This window comes from Rana temporaria, chromosome 13, assembly GCF_905171775.1.
Source record: "Rana temporaria chromosome 13, aRanTem1.1, whole genome shotgun sequence".
NCBI lineage: Eukaryota > Metazoa > Chordata > Amphibia > Anura > Ranidae > Rana > Rana temporaria.
In genome coordinates this window covers 36309982-36337162 of record NC_053501.1, presented here as the reverse complement: position 1 = coordinate 36337162, position 27181 = coordinate 36309982, and the positions used below count along the sequence as shown (strand labels likewise).

The 27181-nt window shown below is 42.9% G+C and overlaps 1 protein-coding gene across 1 annotated transcript in view; it reads right to left on the bottom strand.

Annotated features, from left to right (window-relative positions):
• RTN1 (reticulon 1) overlaps positions 1-27181 on the bottom strand; it is a 194702-nt gene that overhangs the window by 91862 nt on the left and 75659 nt on the right. The window contains exon 2 of the mRNA XM_040331957.1: positions 6742-7440. Within this exon, the coding sequence (XP_040187891.1) occupies positions 6742-7440 (699 nt within the window). The remainder of the gene's footprint in view (positions 1-6741; positions 7441-27181) is intronic.

Sequence of the window (27181 nt, the reverse complement as noted above, 5' to 3'; positions counted from 1 at the left end):
GAGGCTCTTATATACACCAAAAGGAGGAGGGTCCCACATTCTGCTCATGTTATTCCAGCAATACACAGAGACATACATTAACATGAGCTAATTAACTAATCCCTCCAAGCAGCCAAGATGACTCATATGCATGACCTTTGAGTTTCCTAGCCTGGCTGTCTCCTCTCCCTAACTACAATTCACATTAACACTGAACTCCTTCACACAATTACGGGGTCAATTAGCACAAGCCACAATGAAAGATCCTTAGAAGTTATCCTAGACATTATGACAGACAGGTGGCTGGAGTTGAACACATTAGCATCTCCTTACAGTATATGTCCCAACAGTATGAATGAGTCACTCTTTCTAATATGGCATATATCCTGGGAGATATTGTGGATAAATATTACTGTCCCATTTTAAGTAATCTAAGACATTTCTTAATGTCCATTATTTTCTTGCTCACCCTGTGCTCCTAATAGTCACAGGGTGATTTAGACATAAGAGGTGCATGGGAGCTGAAGCAAGGGTATTCCATACTTTCTAAGGGATTCTGGGTTCCACGGGCTCTCCCGTTACAGTGTGGACTCCTGTCAGTTGTGTATCAAATGCCATAAAAAAAAATCCAAACACCTTAACACAAGTGTAGAGAAAAAAAAGGGAAAAACAAAGGAACTCAAAACATATTTCCTACTTTTAGGTAGTGACAGTTGGAAGTGAGGAAACATCTCTCAAACGGGAACACAAACAGTAATAATAACCTCAAACACAAGAACAAATGGGGTTCTGGATTCAGATTTTCTAAAGAGATACTAAAATTATCACAAACAAAGACTCCCCTCCAGAGCAGGAAAAGGACCCAGAGCTGAAAATCCACTACAAACAATCCAATATAAGAGTGCCAAACAAATGTATAAGAGCCCATCATTTTCAATGATACAATTGATTCATACCAGAAAAATAAAAACGTGTTTCAGGGGTCAAACACACTTCCCCTTCATTAGGGCTATAAAACAAGGGCAAATACAAAGGTCATGAATATAAAAGTAAAAGGTCATGAATATATAGATTAATAAAGAAGTAGAAAATAATGAATATAAAAGTCAAATGGTATTATTATTATAATTTTTTACTTGTATAATTATTTTATTAGTCATTAAAAAACTTGGACTCTTGAACATGTGTTCTTATTGGATTGTAAGTAATTATATATTCAAAGGTGGTTATAAATCTTTTCAATCAATCCAAATAAATACATTTTTGTAGCTGTGAGTTAACTGTGAAATAACCTTCATGTCAGTGCACAAGTGCTGGGGACTATAGTACACTCAATGTTGCTAGGCTTTGGCAAAGTGTGTCACCAAGCAGTTTTTATTATTTTTTAGTTTTGGATAGAAAAGTTAGACCTTCTATGATTTGTGTGCTACTGTCTGTAACTCCCTTGGGGAGCATCAACCTATATGTAGTTGTGATCACTGTCCCTGAGAAAGAAAGTAGGTGGAAATCCACAATTTTTTGAATTTTCCTCAGAACAAGGGGTGAGGGGAAATCGTCCAATGGGGACATCTGTCTTGTGGACAACTGTCTAAGAGTAAAACCCCTCAATTTGGGAGCGTTTTTCTTACTTCTGGTTGTGACTCGGAGACAGGAAGTGATGGCATTTTCCCCAATGATACACACGATCGGTCAAACTGATAAGAACGGTCTGATGGACCGTTTTCATCGGACCAAACTGATCGTGTGTGGGCCTCATCGGTTATTTATCCATAGGTTAAAAAAAAGCAATCTTGTTTTAAATTTAACCGATGGATACCTAACCGATAGAACAAAACCGATCGTTTGTAGGCATGTCCATCGGTTAAAAATCCAGGCATGCTCAGAATCAAGTCGACGCATGCTTGGAAGCATTGAACTTCGTTTTTTTCAGCACGTTGTTGTGTTTTACGTCACCGCGTTCTGACACGATCGTTTTTTTAACCGATGGTGTGTAGGCACGACTGACCATCAGTCAGCTTCATCGGTTAACCAATGAAAACGGTCCATCAGACCGTTCTCATCGGTTTAACAGATAGCGTGTACGCGGCATGACAGCACAAAAAAACCTTGCAGGTCTTGAACCTTCTATCCAAAAGTAAAAATGCATTTGTGTTATTGTGCAATATGCAATGTGCATACATTGGGGTGCCATTCCGACTGAATGGCTCTTCATCACACGTGAGGAAAAGGCTTGACAATAGACAAGATGACTCCTCTTGACGGACTTTTGTGCACAGGTTAAAACATGTTCCCTTTAGCGCTCGCAAGAATTGGGCACAGGCTAATGAATATGCACAAACTCGCGCGATCGCACAAGTGCCCTCGTGCATTCTCGCTCGCGCCGGAGCTCAAGTGCACCTGTGACAGATCTTGGAGCTAAACTGGCTATTTAAGTTTGGCCAGTGCTCAGGATCTGTGCTGCTTTGTCTTCAGCCTCCTGTGTATCCTGTGACTCTGTATCCTGACTCCAGTTGCTAACTTGTCTTGACCACTCTCTGTACTCCGCCTGTAATGACTTTGGCCTGTCCCCTGACTTCTGCTTCTATCTGTTCCATTGGCTCTTGCTTCACTGATCAGTTTCTAAACAGGCTTGTTTCCTGACCACGCACGTGCCTGTGCTCTGTTCCCGACCCATCCTGTCTATGTATGACCCGGCCTGTCTGACTCTGCTACTCTATCTGCTTACCGGGGGCCATCGGATGACTTCTCCTGCCCAGCGTTGACATCTGCCGTACTGCTAGGAAGCAGGCACTCATGCCACTCTGTACTCCTGCACCTCCTGTCTACTCTATCATGGGCCCCGAGTCAGAGGTATAAGAGAGGCCTTCCTCACCATATCAGGCTCTGCTACCAGGTACGTGATAACACAACGCACATATCTACTACAATGTACAGTAACACACTCAGTACTGCAGTATAATAGTGTCAATGGGCTCATTGGCATTACTGTTAATGTTCAAGATACACATGTGATAACAAGCTGGCTGTGTTGCAGTATTTTTTCCATATTCTTAGATGCTTTTTATGTCATGATCTTGGTGCATGTTTCATAGTCTAATTACTTCAGTACCAATTATTTTTTTCTTGAGAAGCTGGCTGGATGTATAATATGACTGTATTAGATTGTGGCAGTTATATTGACAGATAAGCTAGCTTTACCGTAATTGCGTTACTGAAAATTGACTAGTCATTGTAATTATTTTGAGCATGTTTGCTTTTGACAGCATTGATCCATAGCTGTGCATAAGGGTATTATATCTCTTTTAAAGCTAATCCCATTAATGACAGTAAACACAAGACAAAAAAATTAAAAACATGACTCAAATGTATACAAACTTATTAGATAACTTGGTTTGGCAAAGTATTAATATACAATAAAGATATCTATAGTGCAGGCATCCATTTCTGATTAATGTGTGTTAAGCACGAGTCCTCTCATTTTGAAATAAATGAAGACTAACTTTTATCCAAAGGTTAATCTCTGCTGACTTTATATCATGTTTGAATCAATCTCTACTATTTTCCAGATCTAGTATTGTTTGGTCTGTCTCTTAGGCAGCCCAAAGACCAGTGATGGCGAACCTTGGCACCCCAGATGTTTTGGAACTACATTTCCCATGATGTTTAACTACACTGCTGAGTGCATGAGCATCATGGGAAATGTAGTTCCAAAACATCTGGGGTGCCAAGGTTCGCCATCACTGCCATAGACCATGGGTAGAAAGAAAGACATTTGCTTAATTCCCCCATCAATATGGACTGTCTGAATGCCTCCCGCAGTGCTATTGTGCTCTGCCAGTAGAGGGGACGCAGGGAACATTTCCTTCTGTTAGAACACATGGATTACTGCTAGCAGCTTTAGCCGCCGACAGTAATTGCATGGCAAAAATCCTACAGGCTGGTTGTACCCAACTCAATCGATATGGATATAACCAGTCTGCCCAGACAAGGATTGAAGTTCCGCCGGTCCCTGCTGAATCCTCCAATTGTTGATCCATGTATGGCCCACTTTAAGCTGCCCAAAGGTGATCCAAATTTCAATCCAAGTATGGCCATTCCTGCTCGACAGAAGTCGATCTAATGATTAACTTTTTTTTTTCATACAATTACCGTACTAATTACACGAAAATCGTTTGTTCTGTTATTGTACAAGAAACATTTTCGTGCTTGTCCCTTGGGATATTTTCGCATTAACTGTCGTGATCGGTGCTTGAAAGCTGTGTGCGGGGGAGTGTGAACGTCCACAGCGTCTCCCCGCAGAGATGTAGTTCGAAGGGAGGGGACGAGCACGCTGACTAACCCCCAACCAGAACGGCTCGGATGATGGGGGCAATCTTAATGAGTGGGAACAGGAAGTGAAAAATTCAGACAAAGAAAAAAACATTTAGAAGGAAAATTAAAGGAAAAAGTTAGGTGAGCCAATAATGCACTAGCTTAAAGGAACCTATTTAGAAAATAAAAAACAAACCTTTACAACCTCTTTAAGATGGATGCACTTACAGTAAAAAAGGGGGGGACCCCTCTGAAACTTCCACTGCGCCACTGAGACCCCAGGAGGTCTAATGTTCTAGGCTGGTATCTTATAGCAAGATAGAAGCATCTGCCCTATAGCATTACAGATACAGTAATGATTTTTCAGGACCATGGTCAGTACTTAACTGGTGTTATCTTAGGGCCAGATTCACAGAAGAGATACGACGGCGTATCTCTGATACGCCGTCGTATCTCTGATACGCGGTCGTATCTCTCAGAGTATCTATGCGACTGATTCATAGAATCAGTTACGCATAGATAGCCCTAAGATCCGACAGGTGTAATTGACTTACACCGTCGGATCTTAGGATGCAGTACCTCGGCCGCCGCTGGGGGGAGTTTGCGTCGTATTCCAGTGTCGGGTATGCAAATGAGGATTTAAGGCGATCCACAAAGGTTTTTCCCGTCGTTACGTCGGCGCAAGTCTTTTTTTCCCCTCGCAAAGTTAGGTGTTCTATTAACATGGTGTAAAATTACTCCACCATGTTAAAGTATGGCCGTCGTTCCTGCGTCGCTTTTGAATTTTTTTTTTTCGGCGTAAGTACGTTACGCACGTCGCGATTCACAAACACGTCGGGGCGCCGTAAGTTTGCGCAAAGCACGTCGGGAAAATTGCAAATGGAGCATGCGCAGAATGTCCGGCGCGGGAGCGCGTCTAATTTAAATGGTGCCCGCCCCATTTGAATTGGGCAGGGTTGCGCCGGACGACTTTACATTACACCGCCGCAAGTTTCCAGGTAAGTGCTTTGAGGATCAGGCACTTACACTGAAAACTTGCGGCGGTGTAACGTAAACGGGTTACGTTACACGGCCGCAATTATTCGTGAATCTGGCCCTTAGTTACTATACTGAATTTTGCATGACATTGCAGCATCATCGGAAGTTAAAAAACTGCTGGACCTCATCTTCAGGCAAACAGCAATGCACTGCAATGCTTAACCATGTGTGACATTTGGGTTTACTTGCTTTTAGTAAGACATGGCCATAAAATGGCAGAACTTTATGAACACATCAGCAATCTCAAAACGAAATTCCAGCCTTACCTGCGATCTTACACAGTTGTACAGCCTCCTGTACTGAAATAGTTTCCTCTAACTGTGAGCTTTGCACCACATGCAGCAAGTTGGCTTAGGGCCCTCCTCATCTCCTTGCTGAAGCAAGCACCATCTAACTCTTTCCTCCTCAGACTGACTGACTGTCCCTGGCCCATGTCTTTCATTTCCTGGGTTTCTTTTATATCAATCATGGAGGTTCAACATCACATATGAGCGTTACCTAAGGCAAGCTACAAGCAAAGGGTTTAATATATGTTATTTAATAAAAAAGTTCTTTAAAAAAAAAAATGATTAGCATGTTGATGAAGGGAGAAAGGAAGAACTACATAAAGCAAAATATATGCAGACTTAAAGAGGAAGTAAGCCTAGCCTAGCATAGCATACTAGCTCATTATGTAATACTCACCTCAGATCGAAGCCCCGCAGCCGTCCTCGTACACTGCTCGGGCGGCCGACACCTCTCCCGGGACTGACTTCCTGATATCGTGGCTCTGTGATTCACTCCCGTGCATGCACGCGAGAGCCGCCTGTCACGGCATGGTGTCCATTAGGAACGGCACGCTCGCCGTCGCTAAAGTGCGCCTGCGCCGTTGTCTACGACGTATATGCGGTAGACATCTGCGCCGTGATTTTTGTAAATATCTCCTAAACCATGGCGGTTTAGGAGATATTTCAAGTACCTTAATCTAGGCTTACCTGTAGGTAAAAGTGGTTGTAACGGGTTTACAACCACTTTAAGCTAGCCATAGACGGAGCAATTTTCTTTCCTACAACATGGTTTGCAGGAAAGATAATTGCTCGATTCCCCTAGGGTTATTGTATTCTTTCTGTAAGGGGGAACCTTCTCTACCAGGAGAACCCAAGTTGATCGATCAATCCACTTGGGTACATACACCCTACCCATCCATGGGTCGATTCTTGGCTGAGTTCCTGCTGAACCAGCCGAGATTCGAACCATCTATTGCCGGCTTTAACTTCATATTTAAAGCAGAATAAAAATCGAAAAGGAAACAATTCCATGGGAAGGTCAACAGCACACCTCAAAAATGTACAATATGAATGTAAATCTCATGTTACTGTTACCACTTTACTTTAGAAGTTTTGTAATAACCAATACTTCTGCTTAGTCACTTACCTCCATGAAAGGACGGTGGTGTCAAGGACTCGGGGCTATCATCTTCTGGTTCTGATACCGTTACTGTTGGAACCGAGTCACCACCTGGTTTTAAGCCTAGTTCTGATACCCCCTGATAACTAGTTTCAAAAAAGTCACATTCTATAGACGATTCTGTCCCAGTAAGAGTAATTTTCACAGGGGAGGTCTTAGTATTTACGGTTGCTGTGTGGCTATATAAGCCAACATTATCATCGCGTTCCTCCATATATGGTGAATATGAAATATCTTCACGCTGATGATCCTTAAAAGCAAAGTCATAACCTACTGGGCTCTGCTTTCTGTCGTAAACCTCTTCAGGAGAATGCTGAGGTTTTGTATCTGGAGACCTGCTGATGTCGATGTACTTGCAAGCTTCTAATTTATCGCCCTCTGAAGGGTCAGATAAAGTTTTGATCACATCCTTGCTTTCTGCGGGTGTCATCTCAATTCCTGAATCTGAACTGAGCAAACCACGACCCTCAAACATGGGTGTGTCTTGAGGAGAACGGGAGGCGGTTCCAAATTCCTCTGCATCCAACCTTGTGCCACCATCACCTTTCTTCAGAATGCCAGTAAAGTAGGAGGACTCTGGCTGCGACATATAACGTTCATCTGATTTCAGAGATGTGTATAAAGATTCCTCATCATCCAATGAAAACTTCTTGGAATTGGTATAATCTAAAAACACAAAATGTAAATTGAAGAATTAAAGAATGCTCTTAGCACATATTAAGAAATAAACTTTAGTACATGTCATTATATAATATACAGAGAAGGGGAGACTGGGAGAGAAAAGAAGGAATGATAAAGAGAGGAACTTGAGGACACTGTGGAAGATAGGTAGTCAAATTATTTACAATGCTTTAACCACTTAAGGACCAGCCCATGTAGATATACGTCGGCAGGGGAAACATGCACGGTATGAGTCTCTGGCAGGTGAAGAGGGGCTGTGGAGGGAGGGTGGCGTGGTTGATTTGTTACATGTATTAGGTCTCTGGAATGTGTAGGGTTTCTTCGTATACGTATGACAATGTTAAACATATGTGCATAGGGCCTGGTGTGAAACGGTTTGCGAACCTGAATTGTACAATATATATCTGTAAAAAAAATGTATTAATTATTGATCAATGTTGATCAAATGCCTACCATGTATGTACCTCTTATTTTCTGCACCTCAATAAACTTGGTTTTGAAGTTAAAAAAAAGATATACGTCGGCAGAAGGGCACGGACAGGCATAATCACGTACCTGTACGTGGCCCTTTTTTTAAATAAAATTAATAAAAATGCCATAAAACTATCCCCTATTTTGCAGACGCTATAACTTTTGCGCAAACCAATTAATAAACGATTATTGCAATTTTTTTATCAAACATATGTAGAAGAATACATATCGTCCTAAACTGAGGAAAAAAAACGATTTTTTATATATTTTTTGGGCATATTTATTATAGCAAAAAGTAAAAAATATTGATTTGTCGCTCTATTTTTGTTTATAGCGGAAAAAAAAAACGCAGAGGTGATCAAATACCACCAAAAGTCCGATGGATTTCTGTACACACTATATGACTTTGCACCGTAGGACTTTTGTTGCCAAAAAGTTTGTCCGTTTGCAGAGCAAACTTTTGCCTGATGAAAACCGAAAAAGTTTGTCCGATGGAGCGTACACACGATAGGATTTTTTTGAAAACTTGCTCATTTTGAAGTTTGTTGTCAAAAAGTCCTACCGTGTGTATGTGGCTTTACTCTCAAGCACATGTGCTTTCCAGCCAAGCCTGATTGGCTCCTGATCTTCCTTGCCCTGGGAAATTACATTTGTTACATTGGCTGCATTTATTGTTTCTTAAAGAACACATAACAATATTATTTGCTTTTCTAATATGCATACCTAGCAAATTCAGAATGAACATTCTGCCTGTAGCACAGCTCTGGTGTGATGTGTACCATTATTGCTTCATTCATTGACTTTACTTGCTGTCTTCAGGCATTGTTGTATATACATTTAAATGGTGAGATGTGCTCAATATGAATATTTCACAACAGAGTGGTAATTACCATGTTACAGGACATCTCTTCTTTTTGAAGTCGAGTAATAAAATCAATATTCAACAGTTGTGAATTTTTTTTTTAGCAAAAGGATTACAGCGATCTTGTCAGTAAAATGGTGAATGACATTTGTTCAGTGGACTGAAGATATTTTCCTTAAAAAAGACCAGTGCTTGACACCCACCTAATCAAAGTGTCATTGGCATTCCCTCAAACTACACTGTGCTGATAGCGAATGTTACAGGGTCAAGCTGGACACTGCCAATCAGATGGGAATTAGCTGTCAATCTCAGGCCTGTGCTGCTGTTTGCTGCCAAGGAGCAGTGAGCATGGATCACATTTTTACACATCTGGATACATTGAAAAAAAATTATATATATATATATACAGTTGTGCTCATAAGTTTACATACCCTGGCAACTTAGGGTCTAAAAAACACCCCGGTACAACCCCTTTAAGCCGAAGGCCGCATATTTACGTTATGTCGGCTTGAAGTGGAAATACACTTTAAGCCATTGGGGAAGATTTACTTAACCACTTAAGATCCGGACCATTATGCAGGTAAAGGACAAGGCCCCTTTTTGCGTTTCGGCACTGCGTCGTTTTGACTCACAATTGCGCAGTCGTGCGACGTGGCTCCCAAACAAAATTGGCGTCCTTTTTTTCCCACAAATAGAGCTTTCTTTTGGTGGTATTTGATCACCTCTGCGGTTTTTATTTTTTGCGCTATAAACAAAAATAGAGCGACAATTTTGAAAAAAAATTCAATATTTTTTACTTTTTGCTGTAATAAATATCCACCAAAAATACATATAATTTATTTTTTTTCCCTCAGTTTAGGCCGATACGTATTATTCTACATATTTTTGGTAAAAAAGCGTTTATTGATTGGTTTGCGCAAAAGTTATAGTTTTACTAGTAATGGCGGTGATCAGCAATTTTTTTTCGTGACTGCTATATTATGGCGGACACATCGGACACTTTTGACACATTTTTGGGACTATTGTCATTTTCACAGCGAAAAGTGCTATAAAAATGCGCCGATTACTGTGAAAATGGCAATGGTAGTGAAGGGGTTAACCACTAGGGGGCGCTAAGGGGTTAAGTGTGCCCTAAGGGAGTGATTCTTACTGTAGGGGGGGCGTGGCTGGACGTGTGACATCACTGATCGTCGTTCCCTATAACAGGGAACAGACGATCAGTGTCAAGCCACAGAGAAGAACGGGGAAGGTTTGTTTACACTCACCTCTACCTTTCTTCAGCTCCTGTGACCCGATCGCGGTACTCCGGCAGCGATCGGGACCTGCGGGCGCGGTCACGGAGCTTCGGACTGGGTCGCGAGTGTGCCGTCAGCCCCGCGGCTGGGCACTTAAAGGGAAATGTACCTGTACGTGCCTGTGCCCAGCCGTGCCATTCTGCTGACGTATATCGGCGTTGGGCGGCCCACAAGTGGTTAAACTGGTGCACACAGAATCTGGTGCAGCTGTGCATGGTAGCCAATCAGCTTCTAACTTCTCCTTGTTCAATAAAGCATTGGCAATGAAACCTGGAAGCTGATTGGTTTCTATGCAGTGCTGCGCAAGATTTTGAACGCTCCAGTTTTGGTAAATAACCCCCATTGTCTCGCAATTAGCAACAGCCTGACATGCAGCTCCTTTAGTTGACCATTAGGTTGTCTATGCTGTCTATCAGATAGGCAACCCAACAGCCAACTAAAGAAGCTCACAAGGCAGGCTGACAACGCCATTGCAAATTCCATGACAGTGGCTTAGTGCTGTCAGCCTGCGGCAGGAAGTGCTGTTTAACTTTGCATTTGTGTTCCATTTTATTTTGTGAATTTAATGATACACAACTTAGGTTTTTCCAATACAGCTCACTGATGCCCTGCTGCTAACACACCATAAATATTTAAAGATGATTCTGAAGAGTGCTGGTTTGCTTGGTTTTATAATCCCTCTCTTACAAATCAGTGGATTGGATTAATGTAAAATGCATATTTTTATAGCTGCTTCCCATCCAAATTACAACACACAGAAGTGACAGAGATGACAGGATTGCATGGAAAGATGTTCAATCCTAGCCAGAACCATTAAACCGAATGTATTGTAAGCTTTGAGGTTAAAGTGAACTCATTAATTTCAAATATTGGAACCGTTATGATGAGAATGCATCCGTGGAATAAATTTGCCCAAATATACTGGAATCAGGAAAGACACGTAAAGCCCTCTGTTCATAGGGCGGTAGCAATTTCACACGTTTGGGATCACTTGGTTTAACTTGAAAAAAAATATCGCTGTTATGCCCTGTACACAGGATCGGTCCATCCCATGAAAACGGTCTGATGGATTTTTCCATCAGTTATCTGATGAAGCTGACCTACACACCATCGGTTAAAAAAACAATCGTATCAGAAGGCGGTCACATAAACCACGTACGACGGTGTGTTGTCATATTCTGCTCCCTATCGCAGAATGCTGCGGAAGTCACGTGGCAGGCAACTGCGCATGCGCAATGCGCTCCAACGGCAAATGCGATGCGTTCCAGGGGATTTATGACACTACCCTTCAGTGAACCCATCACAATTTGTCACGGAAGTGACGTATTACCATAGACGGAGCGCGGGGAGAGAGAGAGAGAGACCCATTCATAGCAAGAGAGAAATAGAGATACTGAGATACATTCAGAGCGAGAGAGAGATGGTGTACATATATTTTATATAACGGAAGTAATGCACATAGGGGAGGTAATCCCCTCCCTGAGCCCCGGTTTTCTCTCAGTATCTCTATATCTGTATGCCTCTCTAGCTCTGAATGTATCTCTATATGTCTATTTCTCTCTCGCTCTGAATGGGTCTCTCTCTCTCTCTCCCCGCTCCGTGTATGGTAATACGTCACTTCCGTGACAAATTGTGATGGTTCACTGAAGGGTAGTGTCGTAAATCCCCTGGAACGCATAACATTTGCCGTTGGAACGCATTGCGCATGCGCAGTTGGCCGTCACGTGACTTCCGCAGCATTCTAGGATAGGCAGCAGAATATGACACTGCACCGGCAGTATAAAGGGGAAGTTCAAATTCAATAGCGCCACCCTTGGGGCTGCTTTAGCTGATTTCGTGTTAGTAAGAGACGATTCGCGCTTTTCTGTCTGTTACAGCGTGATGAATGTGCTATCTCCATAACGAACGCTAGTTTTACCAGAACGAGCGCTCCCGTCCCCTAATTTAGTCTGAGCATGCGTGGATTTTTAACCGATGGACGTGTCTACAGACGATCGTTTTTTTTCTATCGGTTACTTAACCATCAGATATTTTAAAACAAGTTCCTATTTTTTTAACCGATGGTTAAAAAACCGATGGGGCCCACACACGATCGGGTAGTCTGATGAAAACGGTCCATCAGACCGTTTTTTATCAGACAAACCGATTGTGTGTACGTACGCGGCATTACAGTGCAGCACACTAAAGTAAATCAAGTAAATCTCATGACAGAACCATGGAGGATGGCAGTGTTGAAGACCTTTTGAAAAATAGTTGCTGGGCAACCAGAACACACAGATCTGAATAGAGCCTCAAAATATATGTCTGGGCAAAATAAATAAAAAATTCAGTACATCTCCGCAATACATGTACATTTCACCATGCTTTATCTTTTTATTAAATTCTGCAAGTAAAAAAAAAAAAAAATACCTGTTGATCTCCCTCATACCCAGTATTTTCCTAACTTCCTAAAAGGTGACAACACTGTGGGTCTGCTGCATTTAAAATGTAAGTTTACCTTTTCACATGAAAATTAAAAGGTGAACTAAACCCCTATAGCGGTCATTCTTGGCTAGTAGTTCAACCAGACAGAACGCTTTCGGCTGGTCTTTGCTTCTGAGCATGCGCATTTGTACTTTTGCTGTACACACGGTCGGACTAGGCACCATAGGACTTTTGTTGACGTAAAGTTTGTAGTTGCAGATCAAACTTTTTGTCCGATGAAACCCGGAAAAGTTGGTCCGATGGAGCGTACACACGATCGGACAAATTTGAAAACTTGCAGATTTTGAAGTTTGTTGGCAAAAAGTCCGACCGTGTGTACGGGCCTTTAGAATGGCCCAGTCAAAGTCCAGACCTAAATCCAATTGAGAATCTGTGGAAAGATTTAAAAATTGCTGTTCAATCCAATCTATCAGAGCTTGAGCTCAAGCTAAGAAGAATCGCCAAAAATGTTACTCTCTAGGGGCTAGATTCACATAGCCCGCCCTAACTTTGCGGCGGCGTAGTGTATCGTGTTTACACTACGCCGCCGTAAGTTAGCGAGGCAAGTACATGATTCACAAAGTACTTGCCTGCTAAGTTATGGCGGCGTAGCCTAAAGCGGGCGGGCGTAAGGGCGCCTAATTCAAAATAGGCCGAGGGGGGCGTGTTTAATGTTAATTTTGTTTGACCTGACGTGATTGACGTTTTTTTGTAACTGCGCATGCGCCGTCCGCCTACATATCCCAGTGTGCATTGCGGCAACGTACGCCGCACGGGCCTATTGGTTTTGACGTGGACGTAAATGACGTAAATCCCTATTCACGGACGACTTACGCAAACGACGTAAAATATTCAAATTTCGATTCGGGAACGACGGCCATACTTAACATTACTATTCCAGCTATTTGATGAAATAACTTTAGGCCTGATAATGCGTTACGTAATCGGCGTATCTGTAAAGCGTCGGCCGGGCGTACGTTCGTGAATAGGCGTATCTAGTGATTTACATATTCTACGCCGACCGCAATGGAAGCGCCACCTAGCGGTCAGCCTAAATATTGCACCCTAAGATAGGACGGCGCAAGCCGTCGTATCTTAGATAGGTTTAAGTGTATCTCTGTTTGAGAATACACTTAAACTTAGGACAGCGCAAATTCCGAGTTAGGTCGGCGTATCTACTGATACGCCGGCCTAACTCTTACTGAATCTGGCCCAAGATCTGCAAAGCTGGTAGAGACTTACCTCCAGCTGTAATTGCAGCAAAAGGTTGTTCTACCAAGTAATGACTCAGGGGGGCTGAATACAAATGCACACCACACTTTTCAGATATTTATTTGTAAATATTTTGAAAAACATTTATCATTTTCCTTCCACTTCACAATTATCTGCCACTTTGTGTCAGTCTATCACATAAAATCCCAATATAAAACATCTATCTTTTTGGTTGTAACATGACAAAGTGTGGAAAATTTCAAGGAGTATGAATACTTTTTCAAGGTACTGTATATATAGATATGTATGTATAGAGCTTTGTTTTGTATAGTGAGTTTTATACAGGGCCCCTGGGAGATTAGTATTCAGGGGATAAACTGCTTATTTTATTTTTTTTCTTTGGAACCTCTAAGGCTGTGTGTAACGTTATGGATCGGGTAAAACAGGAGCCCCATCGCTACAGTGAAAACTGCAGAGTTAATAATTACCGTATCCAGGAGATCCACATGTTAACGTGCACATATGGGGGGTGTGTGTGGCTTTCTGATGGCCATGTTTCTGACAAATAGAACTGGAATGCCCCTGGCTAACCCAACATAAAAACTAACAATGGGGAGCCTGGCCTACAAGCTTTGCTTGAGAATGGTTATGAAATTCCTTGTGAGTTCACATGAGAACAGTTACCAAGTTGCCTGTGGAGTTACCCAAGGACTGTTACCAAGATAAAGCTAAAAAAAAAAAAAAAAAAAGCATTGAAATTAGTAGTGTGTTTAAAGCGCACTCCAAAAATTGTATTATGTAATGGAATTCCTAAAACCTATATAAACCAGTTGCATCTTAAAGGGGTTGTACAGGTAAATGTTTTTTCACCTTAATGCATCCTATGCATTAAGGTGAAAAAACATCCAACGGTACCGCCCCCCCGAACCCCCGTTTTACTTACCTGACCCCTCGAAAGTCCATGTGATCCTCTTCGGTTCCCAACCTGCCCGTTAATTGGCTAGGCTGGACGGATTGATAGCAGCGCAGCAATTGGCTGGCGCTGCTGTCAATCACAGCGGATGACGCGGTGCGCCGGGGGGCGGGGCCGAGTGATACAGTCAGCGGCTATGCCTGCTGCTGTATCACTGGAGCGTGCTCGCAAAAGCTTTCCACCATGCGAGCTCGCTCGTATGACGGTGGAAAGCTCTTGCGAGGAGGAGCCGAGACAGCCGCCGAGGGACCCCAGAAGACAGGGTTAGGGGACACTCTGTGCAAAACGAGCTGCACAGTGGAGGTAAGTATAACATGTTTGTTATTTAAAAAAAAAAAAAAAGTTTGCTTTTAGTGTTCCTTTAATGAAAATCATGAATGTGTTTCCACATGGAAGTATCTCAACCTGTCTCAGACTCCTGTAGTCTCCTTTACAGCAGAACTCACACCAACAGGTAATGCCGCGTACACACGATGGCTTTTTCCAACAGAATTCCGCTCAAGCTGTCTTGCATACACCAGGGCACACCAAATTCCGACCGTCAAAAACACGGTGACGTACAACACTACGATGAGCCTAGAAAAATTAAGTTCAATGCTTCCGAGCTTGCGTCAAATTGTTTTCGAGCATGTGTTTTTTTTTTCTCCATGGAATTCCATACAGACGAATGGAATTTCCAATAGAATTTTTTTCTGTCGGAAAAAAGAGAACATGTTCTCTTTCTAAGTCCGTCGGAAAAAGTCAGATGGGGCATACACACGGTCGGAATATCCGATGAAAAAATTCTGTGTACGCGGCATAAGATCACTACTATGAACTTCGTCAGGGCTTCACAGGCATGTGCACAGGAAAAGGAAACATACACTGACCTGTGACCCTGCTGATATGCTGCTGCTCTTTCACTGTCTTATTATAGACCAGCCGTCACTAAATGGCGGCCCGCGGTCCGAGTCCGGCCCGGGTGGCGCTTCTGCCCGGACCGCTATGCCGCCAGTATAATTTTAAATGTCAGTGTTGGTTTGCTGGGGCCGCGGGTTTCCCCAGCAACCAGTGACGCTGAGAGTGGAGAAGACAGGCTTGCACTCACGATGGGACGTGACGTCACGTGCGTGCCCCGCCCCCTGCAGCTTGCGGGTCCACTCCTGGCTCTCTTTGTGAGATTGGGGCGTGACGTCCGTGCGCGCCCCGCCCCCCTACTACTCGCGGTCCCGGGCTCGCCATATCGCACAGCTTTCGCCCATCTTGTATGCAAGGTATGTGACAAGTTAATTAGTTGTCACTAATGGGCATATTTATTATTGTGTACACTGCTGGACATATTTCATTAATGGTCACGATGATGGGCACCTTTTTTTTATGTTAATGGGAAACTCTGATGGACGAATTTTATTTTAAGGGGCACTCTGATGGGTATATTTTTAATGTGCACACTGATGAGCATATTTTGTTAAGGGGCACACTGATGGACACATTTTGTTGTGCCCATCAGAGTGCCCCTTAACATAAAATATGCCCATTAGTGTACCCATTAAAAATATACCCATCAGCGTACCCCTTAAAATAAAATGTGCCCATCAGAGTGCCCCTTAACATAAAAGGTGCACATCAGCGTGACCCTTATTTTATGTTAAGGGCCATGCTGATGGGAACATTTTTTGTTAAGGGGCACTCTGATGGGCATATTTTATTTTAAGAGCAACACTGATGGGCACATTTTGTATTAAGGAGCACTCTGATGGGCAGATTTTATGTTAATATGAAATGTGCCCATCAGGATGTCCCTTAACATAAAACTTGTCCATTAGAGTGTCCCTTAACATAAAATGTGCCCATCGGCGTGACCCTTATTTTATGTTAAGGGGCGCGCTGATGGGCAGATTTTATGTTAATATAAAATGTGCCCATCAGGATGTCCCTTAACATAAAACTTGTCCATTAGAGTGTCCCTTAACATAAACTGTGCCCATCGGCGTGACCCTTATTTTATGTTAAGGGGCACGCTAATAGGCACATGTAAAGGGATGCTGTGATGGGGACACCTGATGTAAAGGGATGCTGTGATGGGGACACCTGATGTAAAGGGATGCTGTGATGGGGACACCTAATGTAAAGGGTTGCTGTGATGGGGACCCCTGATGTAAAGGGATTCTGTGATGGGGACACCTGATGTAAAGGGATTATGTGATGGGGACACCTGATGTAAAGGGATGCTGTGATGGGGACCCCTGATGTAAAGGGATTCTGTGATGGGGACACCTGATGTAAAGGGATTCTGTGATGGGGACCCCTGATGTAAAGGGATTCTGTGATGGGGACACCTGATGTAAAGGGATTCTGTGATGGGGACACCTGATGTAAAGGGATGCTGTGATGGGGACCCCTGATGTAAAGGGATTCTGTGATGGGGACACCTGATGTAAAGGGATTCTGTGATGGGGACCCCTGATGTAAAGGGATTCTGTGATGGGGACACCTGATGTAAAGGGATTCCGTGATGGGGACACCTGATGTAAAGGGATTCTGTGATGGGGACCCCTGATGTAAAGGGATTCTGTGATGGGGACACCTGATGTAAAGGGATTCTGTGATGGGGACACCTGATGTAAAGGGATGCTGTGATGGGGACCCCTGATGTAAAGGGATTCTGTGATGGGGACACCTGATGTAAAGGGATTCTGTGATGGGGACACCTGATGTAAAGGGATGCTGTGATGGGGACACCTAATGTAAAGGGATGCTGTGATGGGGACCCCTGATGTAAAGGGATGCTGTGATGGGGACACCTAATGTAAAGGGATGCTGTGGTGGGGACCCCTGATGTAAAGGGATGCTGTGATGGGGACCCCTAATGTAAAGGGATGCTGTGATGGGGACCCCTGATGTAAAGGGATGCTGTGATGGGGACCCCTGATGTAAAGGGGCACTGTGATAGGGACACCTGATGTAAAGGGATGCTGTGATGGGGACACCTGATGTAAAGGGATTCTGTGATGGGGACACCTGATGTAAAGGGATTCTGTGATGGGGACACCTGATGTAAAGGGATGCTGTGATGGGGACACCTAATGTAAAGGGATGCTGTGATGGGGACCCCTGATGTAAAGGGATGCTGTGATGGGGACACCTAATGTAAAGGGATGCTGTGATGGGGACCCCTGATGTAAAGGGATGCTGTGATGGGGACCCCTAATGTAAAGGGATGCTGTGATGGGGACCCCTGATGTAAAGGGATGCTGTGATGGGGACCCCTGATGTAAAGGGGCACTGTGATAGGGACACCTGATGTAAAGGGATGCTGTGATGGGGACACCTGATGTAAAGGGATGCTGTGATGGGGACACCTGATGTAAAGGGGCGCTGTGATGGGGACACCTGATGTAAAGGGGCGCTGTGATGGGGACACCTGATGTAAAGAAGCGCTGTGATGGGGAAAAATGGGGACTTGAGATTCGGACCTCGGCCCAAAGAAAATTTTAGTGACCGGACCTCCTTGAAATTTAATTCAAGACCCCTGTAATATGTTAAGTTCTGGACTAGTGTGTGGGGCATGTGTGAGGAGCTGGCAAAACAATAGCTTGCTGATGCCATAAAGTTGACAAGTGGATGGAATACCCCTACTGATATACTGATCATTTTGATGTGATCACTTATGGTCACTTCTACTTATGCATTTTCCTTATCATATGCTCAGTATGAAATGTCAAGGGAAGAGACAGTTTACTTTGAGGATGGGTGCAAGTATAAAAAACAAAAAGTTAAAAATGTTAAGACTTTTTTGTAGCTTTGAGAAGATCAGAGAAGGGTTAAATCGAGTACCGCTCACGCATGCAGACTGGATAAAACAAATGGGTGAAATGCTCAGTCTGGAAGATAGATTTTATATATATATATATATATATATATATATATATATATATATATATAGTGTCAGGAAGTCAGGTAAATCTGTGGGTGTTGTCACAGACGGGAGATACATTTCTGCCTTGTTTAGACAATATACCAATTATTATCAGGTGTCGGCTGCAGAAGCAGCCAGAAAGATTTAAGGAGCGTTGAAAAACTTCAGCTGTTCAGAATGAGGCAATTAAGGCCTCTATAAGTAATCCAGAGGATCACTACTGATTACTGCATCCTGAGGCTTTTTGAGTGAAGGAGAGCAGTGAACAGAAATACTTCTGAACAGGTGAGGTGCTGTTGATTTTTCCGTGTGATAAAAATCAAAAAGACTATTTGTTTTTCTGCTGTAGGATCAGCAGTGTCGGCCCAGCAGTAGGCTGTGCCAGACTCCATAGATAGGTTCCTGTGTGGTGAAGATAGACGCCCCAAGTGGCCAGGGTTTATTTTATGTTTGATTTTGTTTATGCTGTTTGGATGCTTGCACTTGTTTCCAGCAAGATGGAAGAATAAACCAAATTCTTTGTTTTCAACCGTCTTCGGCTGTTTCTCTGTATCGTTCCGTGTGTAGTGAACCCATCCAGGGAGTCAAACACCCCCGCTACCGAGCTAACCCCTTACAATATATATATATATATATATATATATATATATATATATATATATATATATATATATATCTCAATATAGGGGATATGCATGAAAATTTGAAAAATGTGGTCCCTGTGGTTGGATACTGGATAGCGCTCTTGATATACAGGTGGAAAGGCTACTTTTCTGATTGGGGAGGTACGCCTTCCAATACTCATTTTGTTTCTTTTAAAGATCTCTAGTGATACTTTTTGATGTGCATTTTACACTTGTAGACATACTGTAAATGTTTAGATGCTTAACAATGTTAAGACAAATGGATGTTAGCATTGAATATGAGCATTGTACTGTGGCATGGTTACTCTGGAAACTGATTTTTTGTCGTTTGTCGGCACATTTTATTTATAAACCATTCTCTGATTTAAAAAAACTGAATGCTGGGTTTTGCTGTCTCCGTACCATTGGAAAAATCTCCTTTCACATCATGTTCCAGAGATTCAACAGGAAGCAAGTGGAAATCTCCCAAATTGATATGGAATTCCCCTCCTAGATAGTTTTCCAATTGGAAGATTTCCCCTTATCTCTTGTTCTGGGAACAACTCTAAAATGTTGGATTTCCCCGCACTTTCTTTCTCTAATGCCGCGTACACACGATCGGAAATTCCGACAAGAAAACCGTGGATTTTTTCTGACGGAATGTTGGCTCAAACTTGTGTTGCATACACACGGTCACACAAATCTTGTCGGAAATTCCGACCGTCAAGAACGCGGTGATGTACAAGACGTACGCCGATTTCTTTTAGTAAATACAAGTTCTGTGATTAGAAAAAATGAGATTGCGATGTGAATCCACACCTCCCCCAATCACAGAACACTGTACATTGATTTAAAAAAAAAATGCAAGATGTTTTTGGAATGGAAGAGCTGCAGAGCGAATGATCCACTGTGATCTGTGTACTTGGGACAGAACTGCGGGTTTTGGTGCTGACTGTAATGAGGGGAATGAACTTAAAGTGGAGTTTCCATCCCAAAAATTGTTTTCATTATTGTGCTCATTAGACCTAAAAAAGAAAAAAAGAAAAAAAAATGTTTTACTCATCTGGAAATGCCTGTTGCTATGCAGTCCCACAAAATCTGCCTTTGGAATCACCTAGGATCCTGACATCATCTCCCTCTAATGCTCCTGGGAAATGTGTGTCATCATTTCCCAGGATGCAGTGCGCTACCCAATTATCACTCCCCATCCAAGACTTCCAGGAAGTAAGTGCTTGTGGGCTTCACAATGCCCACAAGCAAAATGACAAAGGTGTGGACATAGTTTTATAAACTATCTTTTTTGAATAACTATGCGGATTGTAAAATAGTAAGTGACCGGAAACGCATGATGAAAGGACATACATTTAAAAAATGCTAATTGTGGTTGGAACCCCGCTTTAAGAGTATTACATAACACAGCAGCGGCCACACATTGCACGCACTTCATTAGTGCTCATTTAATTGTACAGTGCAAATGGCCAAACATTGTTTTTGGCCAGAGTTCAGCTTGAAGCATGCATTTGTCATCACTGTAAAGGTAATTTAATAAAAATAGACAATGTTCTTCTCTGTTTTGTTGTATTGACTGCAAATCACTGCATTTGTTCCATTGTATTCTGGATGGAGATTTGCTAATGGTTTTTAAAGAGGTAAGAGATCATATTCTGCTGAACTTTGGCGCCACTGTTGTCATGAGTATTGACTGCCTTTTCTTATAAATGTCTTCTAATAAAATATCAAATGTTCTCAGATACAGAAATCCAAAGGTAAGAGCTTCTGTAGAGTCCACATACAGTGTTAATATTGATTGGAAAATTGATAAAATGACTTTGTTCTCTCCATAGATAGAAGAAGGAAGGAGCTGGGCAGGGATGACTGACACAACACACTGCCATCAGCAATTTTCTTTATCTTGTTACGTCTATTATTACATAGGTTAGGCTTTGCATAAAAGTCTAAAGATCAGCTTGCACTTTAACCACTTCAATACTGGGCACTTTTGCCCCCTCCTGCCCAGGCCAATTTTCAGCTTTCAGCGCTGTCACACTTTGAGTGACAATTGCGCGGTCATGCAACACTGTACCCAAACTACATTTTTATAATTTTCTTTCCACAAATAGAGCTTTCTTTTGGTGGTATTTGATCACCTCTGGGGTTTTTATTTTTTGCTAAACATACATTGTTTCTTAGTTTCGGTCATAAAATTCACTGATGGGCACTGATGAGGAGGCAGTGAAATGTAGAATTGATGGCCACTGATAGGTGGCACTGATAGGCAGCACTCATGGGCACCAATTGGCGGCACTGATATGCAGCACTAATAGGCGGCACTGATGGGCAATGACAGGCTGCACTGATGAGCACTGACAGGTGGCACTAATGGGCACTGACAGGCGGCTGGGATGGGCACTGACAGGCAGCATTGATTGGCACTGATAGGTGGCACTGACAGGTGGCAATGATGGGCAGCACTGATGATGAGGTACTGATTAGTTACTGACAGGTGTTACTGCTGGGCACTGATTGGCACTGTGGTGGACTCTTTTTGGCACTGTGGTGGGCACTGGCAGACTTTATTATGGGGACACTGCTGGGCACTGATTAGTAGCAGATTATCAGATCTGAGGGGGCTGTGCTGATAATCAATGTGCTGATTATCAGCACAGACCCCCCCCCCTTCTGACAGGGAGAGCCGCCAATTGACTCTCCCTGTCAGCGCGAAGGAATGCCATTTACTGGCACTTCCTGGTTCACGCGGTGATCAGCTGTGATTGGTCACAGGTGATCACGTGGTAAGAAGCCTCTGACGATCGGAGATGCGGCGTGTCAGTCTGACTTGCAAGTCTGCTATTTTTTTAACCACTTGTCGACTAGAATGTATGAAGGTAAAAAACGTTGTTGCTCTTTTGGGCGGAACTCCGCTTTAAGTTAAAACTTCATCTCGGAAGGAAAAAAAGTGTTACTGCAACTGCCCAAAATGTGTTAGTAGGAGTTCAGCTTTAATTTGATAGTCAAGTCCATCTACACCTGTAGGGTAACACTACTCTCCTCCCAGATTGACAATGCTGCTGTCCAAAGGCGTCTCCATTGCTCTTCCATCAGAGTGGAGCCATTCTAAGGCAGGAAGCGTGTTACTGGCCAGATCACCAGATAAAAATTGAGGAAAAAAGGCAGAAATAAAAAAAAAATGCATCCATCACCTTTAGGGATTGGCAAACTGCAATATTGTTGAAGCTATTAACAGAACCTGTCTCTTTAAAGTAGGGGCCTTTTTCTTTTTTTTTATCTATTTTTAACCTTTATCAGACATTGCTAGACTATGCTGTTTGCATCTTGTAATGCTCAGCATACAAGAGTGCACTTCGAATTATAACTGTAAAATATTGTAAGCTGCTGCTTAGCTGTGCTGTCACCAGGCGGTGCCTGTCATTAAAACGGTTATTGCCTTATGCCCAAGGGGTTTTATAATTACACATATACAATTATCATCTTCATTATGACTGTCGTAAAATATGTACAGGAGAGCAAGTCAAAAGTACACACCAGTCTTAAAGGAAAATTTTACATCTAAAGCTGAACTCCAGGCAGATATATAAAAAAAATATTAGCTTGTTTCAGTTATGGGTCAATTTGATCAATAATTTATTCAGTTATTTTTATAAAAAAAAATGAGTTTTTAACCGCTTCAGCCCCCGACCATTTTGGTGGTCAAGGATCTGGCCACTTTTTGCGATTCGGCACTGCGTCGCTTTAACTGACAATTGAGCGGCCGTGCTCCAAAACAAAATTTACGTCCTTTTTGTTCCCACAAATAGAGCTTTCTTTTGGTGGTATTTGATCACCTGTGCGATTTTTTTTTTTTTTTTTGCGATATAAACAAAAAAAAAGAGCGTAAATTCTGAAAAAAATCAATATTTTGTCCTTAAACTGTAATAAATATCCCCAAAAAAATATATAAAAAAACGTTTTAGGCCGATACGTATTCTTCTGCATACTTTTGGCAAAAAAAAAATTGCAATAAGCGTTTATTGATTGGTTTGCGCAAAAGTTATAGCTTCTACAAAATAGGGGACTGTCTTATGGCATTTTTATTAATAATTTTTTTTTTACTAGTTATGACGGCGATCAACCATTTTTATCGTGACTGCAACATTATGGCGGACACATCTGACACTTTTGACACCATTTTGGGACCATTGTAATTTTTACAGCGATCAGTGCTATAAAAATGCACTGATAACTGTAAAAATTACACTGGCAGTGAAGCGGTTAACCACTAGGTGGTGGTGCAGGGGTTGAGTTTTCCCTAGGGAGTGATTCTTACTGTTAGGGGGCGTGGCTACACGTGACACGTCACTGATGACCGTCCCCGATCACGGGGAACGGTCATCAGTGACAGTGTCACTAGGCAGAATAGGGGAATGCCTTGTTTACAAAGGCATTCCCCTGTTCTGCCCTTGCCGTCCGCAATCGCAGGCCTCCCGGGAACATCGAGTTCCCAGGACCCACAGCCGCACTCGCGAGGCACGCGGCAGGAGCGCGCGTGCCCGCTGGGCAGCAGGATCAACCTGTACGTCAATCTGCCTGCCGGTGCCATGTTGTCGACTTACATAGTGGTGCAGCGGTCGGCAAGTGGTTAATAGAACTATCATCGGTATGTTACTCTACCTTCATCTGTCTAGTGGGAGCACAAGAATGGCTTCAACAAGATACCTCTGCCCTTTCATAGTCCAGTCACAAACTGGTGCTGTGCCAAGTTGTTTTTCTTAATCACTTAAGGACCGGAAGATTTTTCCCCTTAATGACCAGGCCATTTTTTGCGATACAGCACTGCAAAATTGTGCGGTTGTGCGACACTGCATGCAGACAAAATTGACATCCTTTTTCCCCACAAATAGAGCTTTCTTTTGGTGGAAAGATCGACAATTTAAAAAAAACTTAAAAAATATTTTTAATTTTTTTCTATAATAAATATCCCCAAAAATGTTTTTTTTTTTTTATTTCTTCATCAGTTTAGGCCAATATGTGTTCTACATATTTTTTCGCAAACGTTTTAGCGTCTACAAAATAGGGGATATATTTATGGCCGGAAACTGAAGAAATAGTCTCTCTGCTCTGACCAACACATGATCATCAGAAAGGGGCACAGATAATGAAAAAAATACACACCCCTAAGCTAGTGTCTTTGAAATTGCCCCAGCTTCTGTTGGAATCCATTCACACAAAACCAGGGATGGGGACAGTGTCCTCAATCTGGGGACTGTCCCTGGAAAACCGGGACATCTGGCCTTCCTAGTCTATGGGTTCACTTACTTTCCCCCCAGCACTGTGACTGTTTAATGGGTTTGTTAAATAAAGACATGAGAAATTAGGATTTATTATATGTTATCAGCTAAAGCACATTGTGGTTGTCTACTGTTGTGATTTAGGTTGGCCATACACAGGTCGAATCCCAGCTGGTTCTGCTGAAACCAGCTGAGATTTGAACCATTAGTGGGCAGGCTGAATGTACCAAATTGATTGATCAATCAAAAAACTTGGGTACAGCCAGCCTGCTATATTAGCTTACATGTTGCTCATACAGAGCGCAGGCATGCCGCTCCCCTAATCTCCATGGGCCTGACCCCTAATCTCCATGCAGGGTATCGGTTGCATGGATTTCTATGGGGTTTTCTTCTTCTTTTAGAAGCAGTTGATCAGAGCCTGAGGCTCTAATTGGCTTCAAAATGGGTGGGCTCAGGGCACAGAGCACTGCGCCCCGAGTCCACCCACTTGTGTGATATTAGCGAATTAATATTCAATATTGTATTCCTGCTTCTTCTCCCAGCCAATCAGGAAGCGGGTCTTAAGACCGGGTTGGCTGGGAGGAAAAGCGACCGGATTGGCAACTAGGAGCAGCAGTGGGGTAGCCACCTAATCCACTTGGGAAGCCGCTGAGGAAGAGAAGCAGCTGAGAAGCCAGAGGATAAGCAACTGGTAAGCCACCAAAGCCGCCCGGGAAACTGCCGAGGAGGATAAGCAGCTGGGAAGCCACTGAAGCCACCCGTGAAGCTGGCGAGAAGGAGAAGAAGCGGGGAAGCCGCCAAAGCTGCTCACGACCTAGATGGGCATAAGTAGTGCGGCCGATCGGGGGAGCTGGTGACTGGGATGTTTGTCTCCCCCCCCCCCTCCAAAAGAATTGAGCACCAGCTCCCGGCCAGGATGGCTGACCCCCCCCAAGGACAGAAATTTGCTCCATGTATGGCCAGGCCTTTGATGAGGTTTAGATAATATTGATAGCAAATTACTACATAAAACCAGTTAATACTTTTTGTTGCCAATGTATGTATATGAATCCGGTAGTTTAGGAAATATATATATATTTTTTATAGGTTTCATTATTACCATTGGTCTTGTTCTGCTTGGGTATCTGTGTTGTGATTGTGAAAAGAGAACACTGAGTCAATCACGCCTTGAAATCAACTGGGTTATCTTGAAAACATTAATCTTGCACAACTCCATTCTGACCCGATTACAAGTGAGGAATAATTCATAAATCAGCCAGGCTTTCTAAGTCCCCACATTTCTACTGTCCAAAAATCTTCTGTGCATACTGAATGTTCCCCTCCTCTTCACTCAGAGAGCCATACACAATGTATCCTGCCAGGAACAGTGACAGTGATAAGTGGCTCCAGGCAGGATGTCACACAGATATATCAGAGAGGGAACAATGTGAACGTTAAGATAGCAAAGCAGAAAGTCTTACAGTGTTACGTGAATATATAGCATTCACTGTTTAGTTACTCTGTTAAAGTTACAATTATAGAAAAGAAGATATAAACCCTATCTGAATACATTTTAGTTTCTAATGTATTATTATGTATAATGAAGAATTGCCATTTTTGTTCAATAAAATATTTGTTTTTACTGTTTGTTTCATCCTTTGTTGCATCTTAGTGGTGCTGATCTCTTGCAGCGTTTTTGCATCTACCTGTATTGGTTCCAACAATGGTTGCATTTGCATGACATTTCATGATGGTGACAACAGTGTAACATTCTTAAAGTGTAACTAAAGGCTCTGGGCCAGATTCACGTACTTGCGCTGCAGCGTAACGTTTCCCCTTTACGTTACACCGCCGCAAGTTTTCATCGTAAGTGCTTGATTCACAAAGCACTTGCGTGTAAACTTGCAGCGGCGTAGCGTAAAGGGGAAACGCATGCTCCGTTTTGAAATTTCCCGCCGTGCATTGCCCGAAATGACGTCGCCCCGACGGAATTTTTTGAACGGCGACGTGCGTTATGTCCTTTCATATTCCCGGATGACTTACGCAAAAAAAAAAAAATTTGAAATTCGACACGGGAACGACGGCCATACTTTAACATGGGCTGTCTATTGTTACACCACCTAAATAGCAGCCGTAACTTTGCGACGCGAAAAGCCGACTAGCGACGACGTAAGAGAATGCGACGAACGCGCGTACCTTCGTGGATCGCCGTAAACAGCTAATTAGCATACCCGACGCGGAAAACTACGCGATCTCCACCCAGCGGCCGCCGAAGTATTGCATCCTAAGATCGGAAGGCGTACGCCTGTCGGATCTTAGCCAAATGCCGTCGTATCTTTGTTTGTGAATTACAAATAAACATACGACGCAGCAAATTTGAAAGTACGCCGGAGTATCAGCAGATACTCCGGCGTACTTCTTCTCTGAATCTGGTCCACAATACTTACCTCCTCTCTAATGGTCCAAATTAAAATAATACCTGTTGATCCTGCCATGAAGGTCATTGTTAAGCTCCCACTTCCTCCCGGGGCACCGCTGGGTCGGAAGAAAGTTCACCTCTCCTCCCTACCTCTTGGCAATCACCTGGGACACGTCACAGGTCCCAGATGATTTCCCGGCTAGTCACAGTGCGCAGCGTGGCTCGTGCATGTCCGGCTAGTCACAG